The sequence below is a fragment of the Arvicola amphibius genome, chromosome 12 (assembly GCF_903992535.2).
Source record: "Arvicola amphibius chromosome 12, mArvAmp1.2, whole genome shotgun sequence".
Lineage (NCBI taxonomy): Eukaryota > Metazoa > Chordata > Mammalia > Rodentia > Cricetidae > Arvicola > Arvicola amphibius.
This window is the reverse complement of record NC_052058.2, coordinates 145,915,723-145,933,271: the sequence shown is the minus strand read 5'-3', so window position 1 is coordinate 145,933,271 and position 17,549 is coordinate 145,915,723. Positions and strand designations below refer to the sequence as shown.

Sequence of the window (17,549 nt, the reverse complement as noted above, 5' to 3'; positions counted from 1 at the left end):
ATCCACTGGGCTATGTTCAAGAAGCTCAGTATCGCACACCACAGTCTCTGGGTATGGGAATCCAGACATCTGTACTTTTTAAATCACCTAAATGATATCAATGTACCACCGTGGTTAATACCTTGCTCCAGAGACACTTCAGGCTCTCAGCCTATCCCACCCAGGGTATTGATATTTGTATCTCCCGGACTTAGTATCATGCCTATAATTAAATGGCTATTTGTTGGATGGATGAATAGATGAATGAATGGACAGACACATTGTTGGAAGAGGAGATGGGAGGAAGGAAAGAAGAATGGAAAAAAGGTGAAGGGAGGAAGGAAGGGACAGAGGCACAGACAGAGTGATGAAGGAATGTGGAGGAAAGAACTATAGTTAGCTGCTCTTAGAATCGGTCATGGCTGTTTGTACTTCTAGACTTACTCAGGAAGGAAGGTGTTCATTGTGCCCCTCTAGGGAAGCAGCTCCTTTACAGCCGGTAGTGCTGGGGTGAATATCTGGACAAACAGACCCGGAGCTTCACTCAGCCCTCTGTCTCTCTCCTGGGGAAACTCTCCAACTCTGTGCATAAAGAGCAGCTTGATGTAGACCCAATGAATCACTAATAAAAATGGAGTTAGTCAGGACAGGCTCTAGAAACTACAGGGAAACCCTGTCTCGAAAAACCAAAAAAAAAAAATGGAGTTAGTGGCAATGGATAGCCTCCTAATTTTCAGAGGAATTTGAATACTCTGTTTTCAGCTTTGCTTCTACAAATCTTAAAATCTGAATCTCTACTACAACCATTTTTCTTATAAATATTGTTAAATCAATTTAATAATTAAGCATAACAACAAACTAATAGAGAAAACCTTTAGAATATGTGAAGGCAGTGTCTGGAGATTGCGTCTTTGGGTTATATTGATGGTTATATTGATTCCTTTTACCTCTCTCTCTCTCTCTCTCTCTTCCATTCTTTCTCCTTCTCTTCTTCCCTCCTCTTGTCCACAAATATTTATTTGTCATATATTCCATGCCAGACATTGTAAAAGCGTAAAGGCAAAATATAGAGTCTATATTACAGAGACAGTCTTTTCCCACGTGAAATTTACTGGGACAATTTGAATATTTCATTATTTGTATAAAGTATTAGACATACCATGGCTTCCAGAAATCCTGCTTCACCTACAAGGTTAAGAAGATTGACATACTAAAAATTTTCACCCAGGCTCATGAAAACAATAGATGCCCTGAAGTCTCCCGGGAAGTTGCTTGGGGCTGGTGAGCGAGCTCAGATAGATAAGACAGGCCCAGCTAGGTCCTGCTAGAATGGTCCTTCTTGGGGACTTACTTTGCCTTTGGGAATCAGCCAGGGTGATTGTGAAGATCCCACAGCCCCAGAAGTCAGGCCTCCAGGTCATTAGACCTCTCTGGCCTCCCTGGGGTTGGACTTCCCACCATCACAGCATCCAGGCACCTCAGAGGTCCCACCTCCCTTTCTGTGCCCATGACTCACATACTTCATAAATTACAGTATGTTTTTCTGAATATGCATGCCGCCTCCAGGGTTCCTATGTTGAAATCCCTGTTCCCAATGATTACTGGGAGGTGGGATCTGTGGAAAAGGGATGGGTCTTGAGGATGGAGCCCTAATGAATGCCAGTTTATTAGGCAGATATAATAGAGGGACAGACAGAATAGAGTAGCACAGAGCAGAAATAATGGGATTTGTTGGATTCACTCACACAGTTGGAGCTGGGCAGCTGAGCATTAACTGTCCGAAGGCTGCAGAGACAGAGAGCTCAGTAGCTGTTCAGTCTCAAAAGCCTGGTGCCTTACTACCTCCACTCCAGCACTGAAGGTCTGGAAGGCCCTGGGGGGTCGGAACTATTCAGTCTGTGTTTAAAGCCTGGGGCATCTGGTGTTCACAGGTGGCAGGAAGCAAGGGAGCTTCCAGACACATGCAGCATGGGTCCTTTCTTCTGAGGGCCTCCACCCTAGTGCATGGTGCTGATCACCCGCAGGTGGGTCTGTCCACTTCAGTTCCATGGCAGATGTCAGTCCTCTCTGAAAACACTTGCAGATGCATGCAGAGGTTCCCTTCACAGAATAGGTATCTCTGAGACCCATCAAGTTGGCCATCAAGACCGAACATCACGGTGACTTTAGAAGAGACCTCAAAGGGCCTTTTTGTCCCTTCCACCATGAGGGGACACTGTGGGAGGGCCCCATCTGTGAACCTGAAAGTGGACCTTCTTCAATCTGCTGATACCTTGATCTTAGAGCTATCGATTTTCAGAACCATAAAAAAATAAATGTCTATTGTTTTAAACCTTCAACATGCGTGTTATGTTATAGCATCCTAAATGGACAAAGACACAAAAATCATTATTCCATGAGAGTACAAGCAAGAGAGAGAGAGAGAGAGAGAGGGAGGGAGGGAGGGAGGGAGGGAGAGATACTGAGAGAGAGAGAAAATATAGAAAACAAACCCAGAGAAAGCACAAGACAATCAGGCATGCAAGATAGACAAAGTCTCAGCCCAGATTTGTAAATATACCACTCACCAGCCCAAGCGGAAGTAGTCACTCATTTCTGGTATGAAGCAGGCCTCATCCAAACCTGTTTCCCATCAGAATCAAGGCCCAGACCTGAACTCCAGGCTTTAGAAATTCTGGCATTTCTATTTAGCTGTTCCTCTATCTGGCTTTTCTGTCCTAAAATCTATTTGATTCCAAAAAGCCCAGCACTGGACTTCCAGATATCTGGAGCTATTTTGAAAGTCCTCCCTACTTCTGAGATACGTGTAGTGTCGGTTAGAGGGGGCGTGGGACAGCCCCTTCCTCATCAGAACCTTATGGCCAATATCTCTGAATTGTATCAACTCTTCCGCAGCCACACTCCGACCTCAAACAAGACTGGAATTTTTTAACTTAGGGATTTTCTCAAGCCTCGGTTGCTTCCTTCTCTGTTTGAGGAAGTGTTCATGATGGTAGCTCTCTTTCCCAAAGACTCCTCACCATATCCTCATGGGGAGTCTTTCCTGATCTTGGAGTCCAGACTTCAGTGTAATTCACCTGCCAATTCCCTATAGTACAAAAAGACCACTTCTAACTTCCAACTGCAATGCAAAGCAAGAAAGCAGTCTTTCTCAGATGACACTACAGTCAGGTCATTCGTGGAAGACCCATCATTCAAGTCCATGAAGGAGTGGAATCTTCCAGAGGCCACTTAATTGCATTCTTATAGACTATGACATTTTAAACATTAATACACTCATAAAAAGAAGCTAGAAGAAATTTGGATTAATCAAAGGTTGGATCCCAGAAAGAGGACACGTTATGGAGATGGATGGCTTAGGTTAGGTAATCACGGAGAGATATGCATTCAATCAAGAAGGTAATTTTTTTCTTTTATAATATATTGATTCTTTGGGAATTTCACATTATGCACCCCAATCACATTCACCTCTGAGTCCCTCCATATCCTCACCTCACCCCTGCAGCATCCTCCCACCCCACCCTCCAAAAAAATCAATTGAAAGCAAAACAAAACAACAACACCAACAACAAAAACCCACCTTACTCATCCATCTTTCCAACACCTCTTCATTCATCCTACTGGCATTGGGAGCTGCGGTGTGTCACATAGTACACCCTTTTGTCCCATCAGCTCCACCCACACAGTGTTCATTGCAATGAGTTATTGATCTGGCTCAAGGCCTATGATGCACCATCATTACCGGATCCTCCCCCCAAAGTCCTCTCTCATATCCTGCTTTTGCCCTGAGTCATGGGCATCCTGTGGTTATTGTCCCACACGACCAGTCCAAGAAGGTGATTTTTAATCTCCAGCCCTGGAGAGAGACTCTAAAACACTAGAATCCCATGGGAATGCTGCAGGGCAACAGAAATTCTATAAAAGTTTGCCTCATAAATTAGTCTACATATTCTATTGTTTCTCATATACATTCAAGATTATGTTCTCCAGAGCACCGGACTGAGCTCCCAAAGTTCTGATGAGGAGCAGAAGAAGAGAGATCATGAGAAAGAAAGTCAGAACCATGAGGGATGCGTTCACCCACTGAGACGGCAGGACAGAACTAATGGGAGACCACCAAGTCCACTTGGAATGGGACTGATGGAACATGCGACCAAATCGGACTCTCTGAAAGTGGCTGATGGTGGAGGCTGACCAAGGAGCCAAGGACAATGGCGATGGGCTTGGTCTCTACGACAAGGATGGGCTCTGTGTGAGCCTTGTCAGTTTGGTTGCTCACCTTCCTGGACCTGGAGGGAGTTGGGAGGACCTTGGACTCAACATAGTGTAGAGAACCCTGATGGCTCTTTGGCCTGGAGAGGGAGGGAGTGGGGGTATGGGTGGAGGGGAGGGGAGGGATGAGAGAGGAGGAGGGGAGGAGATGGCAATTTTTAATAAAAAATAAATAAACTGGAAACAAAAAAAAAAAGATTATGTTCTCCAAATGTTGCTAGTATCAGAGTCTGCTAGTACACTATATGCTAACTGATCAATTTCATATAATAATTAAATTGTGCATTCACCTGTGTTAAAGCACAGAGATGCACATACAATGGAGGATATCAATAATAAATTAGAAAAATGTTTCAATTTTTCATTTTACTTTCTTTAGTATTAGCCTCAGATTCCTGGTAGGTAGGGAATTGTATCTCTCTGTGTTTCCTTGCCAGTCCCTCCCCCATGTTTATATTATTTATATTCATTTATGAATTGGACTCCTTTTCCCTCACAGTTCATCAGTAATATGGCTGTCATGTGCATCTCTAACACCCACTCTTCCCAACTGACCTTTCTTCAATCCTCCTGCTGGCGAAGCGGGTCTGAGAGGACATGCTGTTGACTTCCTTTGACCCTTGGCTCTCTGCTGGCTAGGCCAATGTGAACCTCTGGTTGGAGGACTAGGGAACGGGAAAGATGAAGTCAGGATCCCTAGCAGGATGCCTGGACCACTGAAAGCCACTACAGTTCTCCTGGCATATGACTCAGTAACTAGCTAACGGCTCCCAGTCTCCAGGGCTGGGGAAGGTGAAATCACAGCTACACCTCTAACCCTGGTTTCTGTGCCACCTCTCTGCACCCACACCTTTGTAAATGTCCTTTTCTTGAATGATCTTCCTCTCAGTGTGCCAGCTTTTCTGTGGCTGCTATAAGTCCCTCCTTGCCCATTTCCCACAATGCATACCAATCCTCTGAGCTTCTTATGTATTTCTTGCAAAATGGTGCTGTTTAGTATGCATCTATTTGAATTTTCCCACAAATGCTACTGAGTTTCATTTGGCTTCTTACCTTTTTTCCTTATTGCAGTTTCTTAAAAGGTTCATGCCTGTAACTATGGCTACAGCTAATCTGTTGTTTTACACGGATACTCCATATGCCGCCGCCTGCACATCGACTTATCTAGTGGCTCAGAAGATAACACCCACTTGGTCCCTGTTATACCCAAATCCGCGAAGTCCCCCGAAAGCCAACAAGGAGACCGTGTCTTATATGTAAAAGCAAAGAGCCTTTATTTTATGCAAGTTTGCAAACTCGGTCTCTCTGCATGTCCAACATATTGGAATAAACAGGGAGTCCCAAGCTCAGGTAGAGTTGGGTTTTTATAGTAGTAAAGGTGGGGGTGAGCGATTTCTGAGCTTCAGGACCCCTGATTGCTGACATTTGTCTAGGAGTGTCCTGGTGAGTGTGTGCTGGCAGGTGATCCTATCTACAGTGGTTGGAACATTGGGCAATTCCTTTGGATGGCCTGTTCTTGGGTGGTATTTGGGTAATCTCAGTTTGTGGTTCTTCCTGCAACCAGGTATTTTCTTCAGGGTAAACTACTGAGACTCGGGCCTCTATTAAAGTTATTGATTGCTGAGTCCTACACTGGCAGGTGATAATGGTTGGAAGTAATCATTCCTTTGGGTGATCTGTTTATATTTAGCTTATAATGGCTGGCATGATACAGCCCCCAGTTTCTTAGCACTATAGCCAAAGCCAAAATGAATATATGCCTCCTGGAGAGCTGTGGAAGGAATATCTGTGGATGCCACAGCAGGGTACAGAAATGCTGAGTCATGCTGCATACAACTACTTCACTACAGAGAACCCTTTGAGTTCTGCAGAACACCCGCACTTGCCAGAAGTCTCCAACGTTCCCATCTTGGCATCTTCACCAACACCGGACCTTTCCAGAATTTCTGTCTTTTTAAACCTACTTAGATAGGAAGTGTCACATTGGTTTGTAATTTGCTTTTCTTTGATTATTCATAATTTTGACTATCTCCTGAGATTCTGTTGGCTTTCTCTTCCACAAATTATATGTTCACATCCTCTGAATTGTCTTTTTCTTGGGTTGCAGTCTTTCTTACGTGCCCACATGCAGTTTCCTATGTATTTTTATATACACTGTTGGCATCAGTTAGCTAATATTTTATATGAAGCATAGGTGCTAAAAGTAAATTAATTTGTTGGTGAGTTACAGGGGTTTGTTTGATTTTGTTTTGGGCTTGTTTGTTTTTTTGAGACCATGTCTCCAGCCCAGGCTGGCTTTGAACTCTCCACGTAGCCAAGGATCACCTTGAACTTCCAAAATTCCTACCTCCACCTACCAAGTGCAGAGATTACAAGCACGTGCCACCATAATTGGTTTCACACAGTGCTGGGGTTTGAACCCAGGGCTTCGGGCATCCTAGGCAAGTTCTTTATCAGCTGAGCTACAGCTCCAGTTCCTAAAGACTTTTCAGTCAACGTATCCACAAAACGATTTTGGAAAAGGCAGATAACTTCCATCTTCTCATCTCTATCATAAAGATATCAGTGATAAAACCATGCCCTAGATTTGTGACTAGAATTAAATAGAACACTGTCCCTACAGTGTCCATGATGGCCGATCTTTACAGATGAAGGTCACCTTAAGGACAATCTCCAGCTTAGTTAAAAAAACAGACATCCTGCTGGTTGGGCTGCTGCTTCAATTTGGAGGTAATTCATGGGTTCTCAGAATGTGCCTGCATTGAAGCAGAGCTCCAACAGGGCTCTCCCTAACTTCCAGGAACCCCAGCTCTGATTAGCATGTGACAGGGCCCTAATTACAGAGGAACTCAGAGGGACAGGGAGAGAGTCTCCTGGAGTCTGTGGGCAAGCTCTCCCCGCATCCATTTTGTCTCTACTGATTAGTGTATGAATGGGGCATTGATTATCAGGCCATGCCATTGTGTGGCCTTTCAATGGAGTGGCCCCATGCAGGGACTTATTAGCAATTAAGCCTTGAATAAATGTTTTGCAAATGGAGTCTTTCCAGATGAATAGAAAGGGCTTTGGGAATTGAGAAACACTCACTATGTAGGGGCCATCAAGGCCACGTGCTTTTCCACTTCCACATAATTGTGTGCTTGTCCATTTCAAGGCCGTCAGGGTCCCATTTGGTGGAGAAAAACCAGTTACAAAGCTTGCCTGCCATGAGTTGTCTCCTTTCCTGGAGGAAGATGGATAACTTCTGGATTGTCTTGAGCATTACCCATCCCGGATGCATACCCTCGCTCAGATTCTGCTTCACAGGCAGGGTGGAAGGCATGGGCCCCCAATTTCTCACACATGCTGCTTCTGTATGCTGGGAGGTTCCTTCAGGTTTTACTTAGATTTGATCTGGGTAACAGTTCGTGGTGGGGAGGGGTCTTCTTCTCACCCGTGGCAGGACTTGAAACTGTAGCCCTATGGATAGAATCTTCAAGTCAGGTCCTTCTTTGCTGTGGAAGGCTGCCCTGGTGATTGCTGGATGTTGAGCGAAATCCATGGCTTCTCCTCATTTGATGCCAACCAAAAATACGTGTAGCTTCTGCCAAGTGTCCCTGTGGGACTCAATTCAATTGCCCCTGTTGAGAACTGCGCAACCAAAATCCTGAGCCTCCTGGTGATCAAAGATGCCAGCTGCTTCCTAAGACAGATTTCATTCAGTCTTGTGACATTAGTGTACACAATTATATGGCTTTTCCACAGACATGTTGAACATGTAACACTCATTTACTAAACAGCCAGTGTAAGCCAGGTCTCAGACTAGCCCATGCACATACAATATTTTAATTAATCTGCACAGTATATTAAGGAACTTGTTCTATTGACCCTGTTTTACAGATAAAATGTTACCTATTGGTGGCATTTCAATAGTCCTAGCTACAAAGCTGAATTTTCAGCTTTGAATTCAGGTATCTTTGACTCCCAAAGTTCAGACTTTGAACTGAAAGACCCCCATTCAATAATAGCAGCAGTAACGCCATTTTGCAAGGCATGAAATTTTACCAGCACAAAGGACAGGGAAGATTAGTTAAAGTTCAGTTCAGAGAAACAAGGGCAATGAGGGGCCAAGCAGGATATCTGTGGTTGGACATCTGGGCCCTAGCCCGGGGACAGAGACAGTTGGTACCCGAGATATGGCTAAGTCAGCACTAACATCTGGTTACTTGGAACGCCCCGTAGCTGTTTCCAGACTCCCCCACAACTGTCTCCAGGTGCCCCGACTTGAACCCCCGCCCCATTCAAACTAACCAATCAACGCTGCTTCTCGCTTCTGTACCCGCGCTTTTGCTCACCGACCCTATAAAAACCCACTGCTCCAGCCTAAAGGCGCGCTAGTCCTCCGAGAGACTAAGTCGCCCCAGGTACCTGTGTATCTGAATAAAGCCTCTTGCTTGTTGCATCCAAAGAGTGGTCTCGCTGTTCCTTGGGAGGGTCTTCTCAGACTGGAAGACAACCCAATTCGGGGGTCTTTCATTTGGGGGCCCGTCCGGGATTTGAAGACCCCTGCCCAGGGACCACCGACTCACCACCGGGAGGTAAGCTGGCCAGCGATCGCTTTGTGTGACTGTCTGTACTATGTTTTTATGTTTGCGCCTGCGTCCGAACTAGTTAGCTAACTAGATCTGTATCTGGCGGACCCGCGGAGGAACTGACGAGTTCGTACTCCCGACCGCAGCCCTGGGAGACGTCCCGGGGGCATCTGGGGTCCAATTCGGGACCCGTCTGTTTTCTGTGAACCCTACCCGGATCGGACTGTTTGGAGCTCCTCCGCAGTCAGAAGGGTATGTGGTTCTTCTGGGAGTAGAGAGATCCGGACTCTCGCTATCTCCAACTCAGGCTTTGCTTTCGGTTTTACGCCGAAGCCGCGCTGCGCGATTTTGGTGTTTTGTCATTGGTTTTTTGTTTTTTTGTCTGGTATTGTCTGTGTCCGTGTTTGAAAATATGGGACAGTCCTTAACTACCCCTTTGAGTCTGACTTTACAGCACTGGAGGGACGTCCAGGACATTGCGAACAACCAGTCTGTGGAAGTCCGGAAGAAGCGTTGGGTTACTTTCTGTTCATCTGAATGGCCCACATTTAATGTGGGCTGGCCAAGGGATGGTACATTCGACCTTAATATTATCTCGCAGGTCAAAGCCAAAGTGATGGACCCCGGCCCTCATGGGCACCCAGACCAGGTGGCCTATATCGTGACCTGGGAGGCAATGGCTTACGATCCACCACCCTGGGCTAAGCCTTTTGTCCCTCCCAAACCCCTACTTCCTCCATCTGCTCCCACCTTACCCCCTCCAGTCTCCTCCTCTCCAGCAGGACCCCCAATCCGCTCGTCTCTATATCCAACCCTTACTGACCCTTCAAAAACCAAACCTCCCCCTCCGCAGGTTCTGCCCGCGGGGGATGACCTATTGGTAGACCTCCTCACGGAGGACCCCCCTCCCTACCGAGAACAGGCCCTCCCGCCTCAGGTGGCCGACTCGACCGATGAAAACGAGGGGCCTGCCGCGCCATCTCCCGCTGCCCCGTCCCCCATGGCAGCCCGCTTAAGGGGACGGCGAGACCAGCAGCTGGCCGCGGATTCTACTTCCTCTCAGGCATTCCCTCTCCGGACCGGAGGAAATGGCCAACTACAATACTGGCCGTTCTCCTCCTCCGACCTATATAACTGGAAAAATAACAATCCCTCTTTTTCTGAAGACCCAGTTAGGCTGACTGCTCTAATTGAGTCGGTCCTGATTACTCATCAGCCCACCTGGGATGATTGCCAACAATTACTGCAGACTTTGCTGACTTCGGAGGAGAAGCAGAGAGTCCTCCTGGAGGCTCGAAAGGCGGTTCGGGGAGCAGACGGACGTCCCACCCAGCTGCCTAATGAGATAGACGCCGCCTTTCCCCTCGAACGTCCCAATTGGGACTTCACCACACAGGAAGGTAGGAATCACCTAATCCTCTATCGCCAGTTGCTCATAGCGGGTCTCCATGGGGCGGGCCGACGCCCCACCAATTTGGCGAAAGTTAAACAGGTACTGCAGGGACCGGGAGAAACTCCCTCAGCGTTCTTAGAGCGGCTCAAAGAAGCCTATCGTAGATACACCCCGTATGACCCAGAAGATCCAGGGCAAGAAACTAGCGTAGCTATGTCTTTCATTTGGCAATCTGCTCCAGATATCAAACGCAGACTCGAGCGCCTAGAAAACTTAAGGGAGAGTTCGCTCAGGGACCTACTAAAGGAGGCAGAAAGAATCTTTAATAAACGAGAGACTCCAGAAGAGAGGGAGGATCGTCTTAGAAAGGAGGCAGAGGAAAGAGAGGACCGTCGCAGAACGGAAGCTGAGGAAAAAGAAAAAGAAAGGGACCGCAAGAGACATAAGGAAATGAGCAAACTCTTGGCCACCGTAGTTTCCAGTCAAAGACAGGGTAGACAGGAGGGAGACCGAAGGGGGCCCCAGGTAGAGAAAGATCAATGTGCATACTGCAAGGAGAAAGGACATTGGGTCAAAGACTGCCCCAAAAGACCGAAGGGGCCCCGGAAGCCACGACCCCAGACCTCCCTCCTAACCTTGGAAGACTAGGGGGGTCAGGGTCAGGAGCCCCCCCCTGAGCCCAGGATAACTCTTGACGTCGGGGGGGGGCAGCCAGTCACCTTCCTGGTGGACACTGGGGCTCAACACTCTGTGTTGACCCAAAACCCCGGACCCCTGAGCGATAAATCCGCTTGGGTCCAGGGGGCTACCGGGGGAAGAAGATATCGATGGACAACCGACCGCAAGGTACATCTGGCTACTGGTAAGGTGACTCATTCTTTTCTCCATGTCCCGGATTGCCCATACCCATTACTGGGAAGAGACCTGCTGACTAAATTAAAGGCCCAAATATACTTTGAAAATTCGGGGGTGCGAATTGTGGGGCCACAAGGACAGCCCCTGCATGTGTTAACCCTAAATTTGGAAGATGAATATCGGCTCCATGAGCCACCTAGAGACCCCAAAACCGCACTAGAGACTTTTTGGCTGTCTAAATTTCCCCAAGCATGGGCAGAGACTGGGGGTATGGGATTGGCCACTCAACAAGCCCCCTTGATTATATCGCTAAAAGCGACTGCTACCCCTGTCTCAATCAAACAATATCCCATGTCGCTTGAAGCTAAGACGGGAATCAGACCCCACATACGGAGACTCCTGGACCAAGGGATACTAACACCCTGTCAGTCCCCCTGGAATACTCCCCTATTACCTGTCAAAAAGCCGGGAACTGGGGACTATCGGCCAGTCCAGGACCTCAGAGAAGTTAACAAACGGGTAGAAGACATACATCCCACCGTGCCTAACCCCTACAATTTGTTAAATGGGCTTTCCCCGTCTCATAATTGGTACTCAGTATTGGACTTAAAAGATGCATTCTTTTGCCTGAGACTTCACCCAGAAAGTCAGCCTATATTTGCCTTCGAATGGAAGGACCCAGAATTGGGGATTTCGGGACAACTAACTTGGACCCGGCTCCCACAAGGGTTCAAAAACAGCCCTACCCTGTTCGATGAGGCGCTGCATAGGGATCTGGCCGATTTCAGGATTCAACACCCTACCCTGATTTTGCTCCAATATGTGGATGACCTCCTACTGGCGGCTACCTCAGAACAGGAATGTAAAGAAGGCACCAAGGCCTTACTATTGACCCTAGGGAACCTGGGCTATAAAGCCTCCGCCAAAAAGGCTCAAATTTGCCAAAAGCAGGTCACTTATCTGGGGTACCAAATCAAAGAAGGGCAAAGATGGCTGACTGAGGCCAGGAAAGCGACAGTTATGAACATGCCTGTACCTGGGACCCCTCGGCAGCTGAGGGAGTTCCTGGGGACAGCAGGGTTCTGTCGCCTATGGATTCCAGGATTTGCTGAAATAGCAGCCCCTTTATACCCACTCACCAAATCAGGGACTCTGTTCAGGTGGGGCGAGGACCAACAGAAGGCATATCAGGAAATAAAGCGGGCCTTACTCACCGCTCCCGCATTGGGACTCCCAGACCTAACTAAGCCATTTGAACTGTTTGTGGACGAAAAACAGGGTTACGCAAAAGGGGTCCTAACTCAAAAACTGGGTCCTTGGAGACGTCCTGTAGCTTATCTCTCGAAGAAGCTCGACCCAGTGGCTTCAGGATGGCCGCCCTGCCTGCGAATGGTAGCGGCGATTGCAGTCCTCACCAAGGACGCGGGAAAATTAACTCTGGGCCAGCCATTGACCATCCTGGCACCACATGCGGTGGAGGCCTTGGTTAAGCAGCCTCCAGACCGTTGGCTCTCTAATGCCCGCATGACCCACTACCAAGCCATGCTCCTGGATACGGACCGGGTGCACTTCGGACCTGTGGTAACCCTAAACCCTGCAACCCTGCTCCCTTTGCCGGAGGGAGGGGCGAAACACGATTGCCTCGAGATCCTTGCGGAAATGCACGGGACCAGACCGGACCTGACGGATCAACCCCTCCAGAACGCTGACTTCACCTGGTATACAGACGGGAGCAGTTTTCTGCAGGATGGTCAGCGGAGAGCTGGGGCTGCAGTAACCACCGAGACCGAGGTAATCTGGGCAGAAACCCTTCCAACCGGGACCTCGGCCCAGCGGGCTGAACTCATAGCACTCACCCAGGCGCTCAGGCTGGCAGAAGGTAAGAAGCTTAATGTCTATACCGATAGCCGGTACGCTTTTGCCACCGCCCATATCCACGGGGAAATTTATCGGAGGCGGGGACTGCTAACATCCGAGGGCAAAGAAATTAAAAACAGGAACGAGATTTTGGCCTTACTAAAAGCCCTGTTTTTACCCCAAAGACTCAGTATAATCCACTGCCCAGGACACCAGAAAGGGGATAGCCCCGAGGCCCGAGGCAACCGAATGGCTGACAGGGCCGCACGGGAGGCTGCCATGGGCATACCGCCGGGTACCTCACAAATCCTCACGATTGCCCCAGAAGATACCAAGGCCCCTCCTTTACACTGCCCCTTCCATTATACTAGAGAGGACACGGAGATACTAAAAAGACTGGGGGCTTCTCAGGATTCGGTCAAAGGGCATTGGGTCTTCCAAGGCAAATCTGTGGTGCCCACAAAACAGACCTTCGAACTGATAGACTATTTACACAAGCTAACTCACCTTGGCCCTCGGAAAATGAAGACTCTCCTAGATAGAGAAGAAAGCTTCCATTATTTGCTAGGCAGAGACAAAATCCTACAGCAGGTAGCAGACGCCTGTAAGGCATGCGCTCAGGTCAATGCCGGAAAATCTAAATTCGGGACAGGAATCCGGATGCGAGGACACCGACCAGGTACCCATTGGGAAATTGACTTTACTGAAATAAAGCCTGGGCAATATGGATACAAATATCTGTTGGTGTTTGTGGACACCTTCTCCGGATGGGTAGAAGCCTTCCCGACTAAATATGAAACAGCCAAGATAGTGACCAAAAAGCTGCTGGAAGAGATTTTCCCCAGGTACGGCATGCCCCAGGCACTGGGAACCGATAATGGGCCCGCCTTCGTCTCCCAGGTAAGTCAGTTGGTGGCCAAGCTCTTGGGGATTAATTGGAAATTACATTGCACTTACCGACCCCAGAGTTCAGGACAGGTAGAAAGGATGAATAGAACAATTAAGGAGACTTTGACTAAATTAACGCTTGCAACTGGCACTAGAGATTGGGTACTCCTACTACCCCTAGCCCTCTACCGTGCCCGCAACACTCCAGGACCACATGGACTTACTCCCTTTGAGATAATATATGGGGCGCCCCCGCCCCTCATTAATTTTTTTGACTCCAATATTTCAGACTTTACTAACAGTCCCTCTCTGCAAGCTCACTTACAGGCACTCCAGGCCGTACAGAGGGAAGTTTGGAAACCACTGGCTGCCGCTTACAGAGACCAGCTGGACAGACCAGTGATACCCCACAACTACCAAATTGGTGACGCAGTCTGGGTCCGCCGGCATCAGACAAAGAACTTGGAACCCCGCTGGAAGGGACCCTACACCGTACTGCTGACCACTCCCACTGCTCTCAAGGTCGACGGCATTGCGGCTTGGGTCCACGCCTCCCACGTAAAAGCAGCCCGATCGGACGAGGAAACATCAACATCATCATGGAAGGTTCAGCGTTCTCAAAACCCTCTAAAGATAAGACTCACTCGGGAGCCCCGCTAATCATCTTATGGGCCCTGCTAGGACTAGAAAAAGGGGGGATGGCCAGGAGCCCTCATACTATTTATAATATAACTTGGAAAGTCACTAACCTTATGACAGGGCAGGTTGTCAATTCCACCTCCATGTTGGGGACTACAAAGGATGCTTTCCCAACCCTATACTTTGACCTCTGTGACCTAGTGGGGGACTCATGGAATCCATCAGACCAGGAGCCATTCCCCGGGTATGGCTGCCACCACCCCGGGGGACGGCATGGGACAAGAGCCAGGGATTTCTATGTGTGCCCAGGTCAAAATTTTAGGAAGGAATGCGGGGGGCCCGCAGATGGGTACTGTGCCCAATGGGGCTGCGAAACCACAGGAGATGCCTATTGGAAGCCGTCCTCATCCTGGGACCTAATCACCCTCAAGCGAGGAACCACCCCTGGTTTTACGGGTGCAGGACCTTGGGTATGCACGTCTACCGATGGCAAACCCAAGGACTGGTGTGGCCCCTGTTATGACTCCTCGTCTAAAAAGGTTCCAGGGGCCACCCTAGGGGGCAGATGCAATCCTCTAGTTCTCGATTTTACCGCCCAAGGTAAAGCAGCAATCTGGGATGGTCCCAAGTCCTGGGGACTGCGCCTCTATCGCTCGGGATATGACCCCATCACTATGTTCTCCCTAACGAGGCAAGTGACCTCTGCCTCACCAACAGTACTTGTCGGGCCAAACCCGGTCGTGTCAGAACAGAAGCCCCCTTCTCAGCCGGCACCCCCTCCCAGACCCAGACCAGCTCCTGCCCACAATCCCTCCACCACCATGGTCCCACCCACGCACAATGACACCCCAGCAGGACCAACTCCTCCGGGTACAGGGGACAGACTCCTCAATCTAATCCAGGGGGCATATTCGACCCTTAACTACACCAGCCCGAACTTAACCGAAGAATGCTGGTTATGTCTGGTTTCCAGGCCCCCATACTATGAGGGAGTGGCTATAATTGGCAATTATACCAACCAAACTGAGGCCACGACCTATTGTGCATCCCCTTCCCAACATAAACTTACCCTGTCAGAGGTGTCGGGTCGAGGGACCTGTATAGGAACGGTCCCTCAAACTCATAAGTCACTGTGCAATGGTACCCATCCACTTCAGACTAACTCCACTGGATATCTGGTGGCACCCAACGGGACCTACTGGGCATGCAGTACGGGTCTCACTCCCTGTGTTTCCCTTACGGTCCTTAATGCAGCTTCTGATTATTGCGTGTTAATAGAGCTATGGCCCAGAGTGACCTATCATACCCCCTCATATGTTTATGAGCAATTTGAAGAGAGACCACGAATTAAACGAGAGCCAGTGTCCCTCACACTGGCCCTCATGCTGGGAGGACTAACCGTGGGGGGAATAGCTGCGGGAGTAGGAACAGGGGCCGCTGCGCTGGTTGAGACCCAACAGTTCCAGCAATTACAGGCAGTCATGCACACCGATATCAGGGCTTTGGAAGAATCAGTCAGTGCCTTAGAAAAGTCCTTGACCTCCTTATCCGAAGTGGTCCTTCAGAACAGACGGGGGTTGGATGTTCTATTCCTACAGCAGGGGGGGCTTTGCGCAGCCCTAAAAGAGGAATGTTGCTTCTATGCTGATCACACAGGTGTTGTCAGGGACAATATGGCAAAACTCAGGGAACGAATCAAGCAAAGACAGCAGTTATTTGAATCACAACAAGGTTGGTTCGAGGGTTGGTTCAATAGATCTCCATGGTTAACCACCCTAGTCTCGTCCATAATGGGACCCCTCATGATTATACTATTAATCTTGCTGTTTGGGCCTTGTATCCTCAACCGTTTGGTTCAGTTCATGAAGGACAGGATGGCAGTCATACAAGCCTTGGTCTTGACCCAACAATACCACCAACTTAAGCAATTCGACCCTGAAAATGCAGGAAACCGAGTCAGCTAAATAAAAGATTTTATTCAGTTCAAAGAAAAAGGGGGGAATGAAAGACCCCCATTCAATAATAGCAGCAGTAACGCCATTTTGCAAGGCATGAAATTTTACCAGCACAAAGGACAGGGAAGATTAGTTAAAGTTCAGTTCAGAGAAACAAGGGCAATGAGGGGCCAAGCAGGATATCTGTGGTTGGACATCTGGGCCCTAGCCCGGGGACAGAGACAGTTGGTACCCGAGATATGGCTAAGTCAGCACTAACATCTGGTTACTTGGAACGCCCCGTAGCTGTTTCCAGACTCCCCCACAACTGTCTCCAGGTGCCCCGACTTGAACCCCCGCCCCATTCAAACTAACCAATCAACGCTGCTTCTCGCTTCTGTACCCGCGCTTTTGCTCACCGACCCTATAAAAACCCACTGCTCCAGCCTAAAGGCGCGCTAGTCCTCCGAGAGACTAAGTCGCCCCAGGTACCTGTGTATCTGAATAAAGCCTCTTGCTTGTTGCATCCGAAGAGTGGTCTCGCTGTTCCTTGGGAGGGTCTTCTCAGACTGGAAGACAACCCAATTCGGGGGTCTTTCAGAACTACTTAATGAAAACGGGAATATAAAGACTTAAAAAACATCCTTTAATATTTGATGATGTCCTAGTGATGAAACACCCTGACCAAAGAAACTTATGGAGAAAAGAGTTTGTTTGGCTTACACTGCCATGTCATGATCCTTCATTGAAGGAACTTGGAACAGGAACTCAAATAGGACAGAGAACATGGAGGCAGAAGCTAACGCAGAGACCATGGAAGGGTGCTGCTTACTGGCTTGCTGAGTCTGCTTTCTTACAGAACCCAAGATCATCAACCCAGGGGTGACTCGGCCCACAATGGGCTGGGTCCTCCCACATTAATCATGAATTAAGAAAATGTCCTATAGATGGGTCTTATGCGGGCATTTTCTCAATTGAGATCCCCTCCCTTAAGATGACACTAGTCTGTGTCAAGTAGACATGAAACTAGGCAGCACAAAGGGTGAGCCATTCAGATAGGCTATCCTCTGTAAAGACAAACAAATAAGAAGAGTCCACTTTGTCTGTTTCATAACCTTCTCATGGAAAGGGAAGCCTCCTGAGAAGATTGGATTTAATTGT

The 17,549-nt window shown here is 48.5% G+C and overlaps 2 protein-coding genes across 2 annotated transcripts; both read left to right on the top strand.

The window, feature by feature from the left end:
* Window positions 1–9,234: 9,234 nt before the first annotated feature.
* Window positions 9,235–14,412, top strand: LOC119803032 (the record flags this gene model as incomplete). Its single annotated transcript, XM_038314235.2, is given in 2 exon segments — window positions 9,235–12,949; window positions 14,132–14,412. Coding segments are annotated over 2 exon segments (3,996 nt in total), but the record flags the coding sequence as incomplete, so codon positions are not given.
* Window positions 13,848–16,461, top strand: LOC121676940 (MLV-related proviral Env polyprotein-like). The gene has a single exon (XM_042053996.1). The coding sequence runs from the start codon at window positions 14,415–14,417 to the stop codon at window positions 16,416–16,418; it is 2,004 nt and encodes a 667-aa protein (XP_041909930.1). The 5' UTR covers window positions 13,848–14,414; the 3' UTR covers window positions 16,419–16,461.
* The last annotated feature ends 1,088 nt before the right edge of the window (window positions 16,462–17,549 follow it).

What these genes read in the sequence shown, in the direction of transcription:
- LOC121676940 (XM_042053996.1), top strand. Translation starts at nt 14,415, where the DNA reads ATGGAAGGTTCAGCGTTCTCAAAACCCTCTAAAGATAAGACTCACTCG.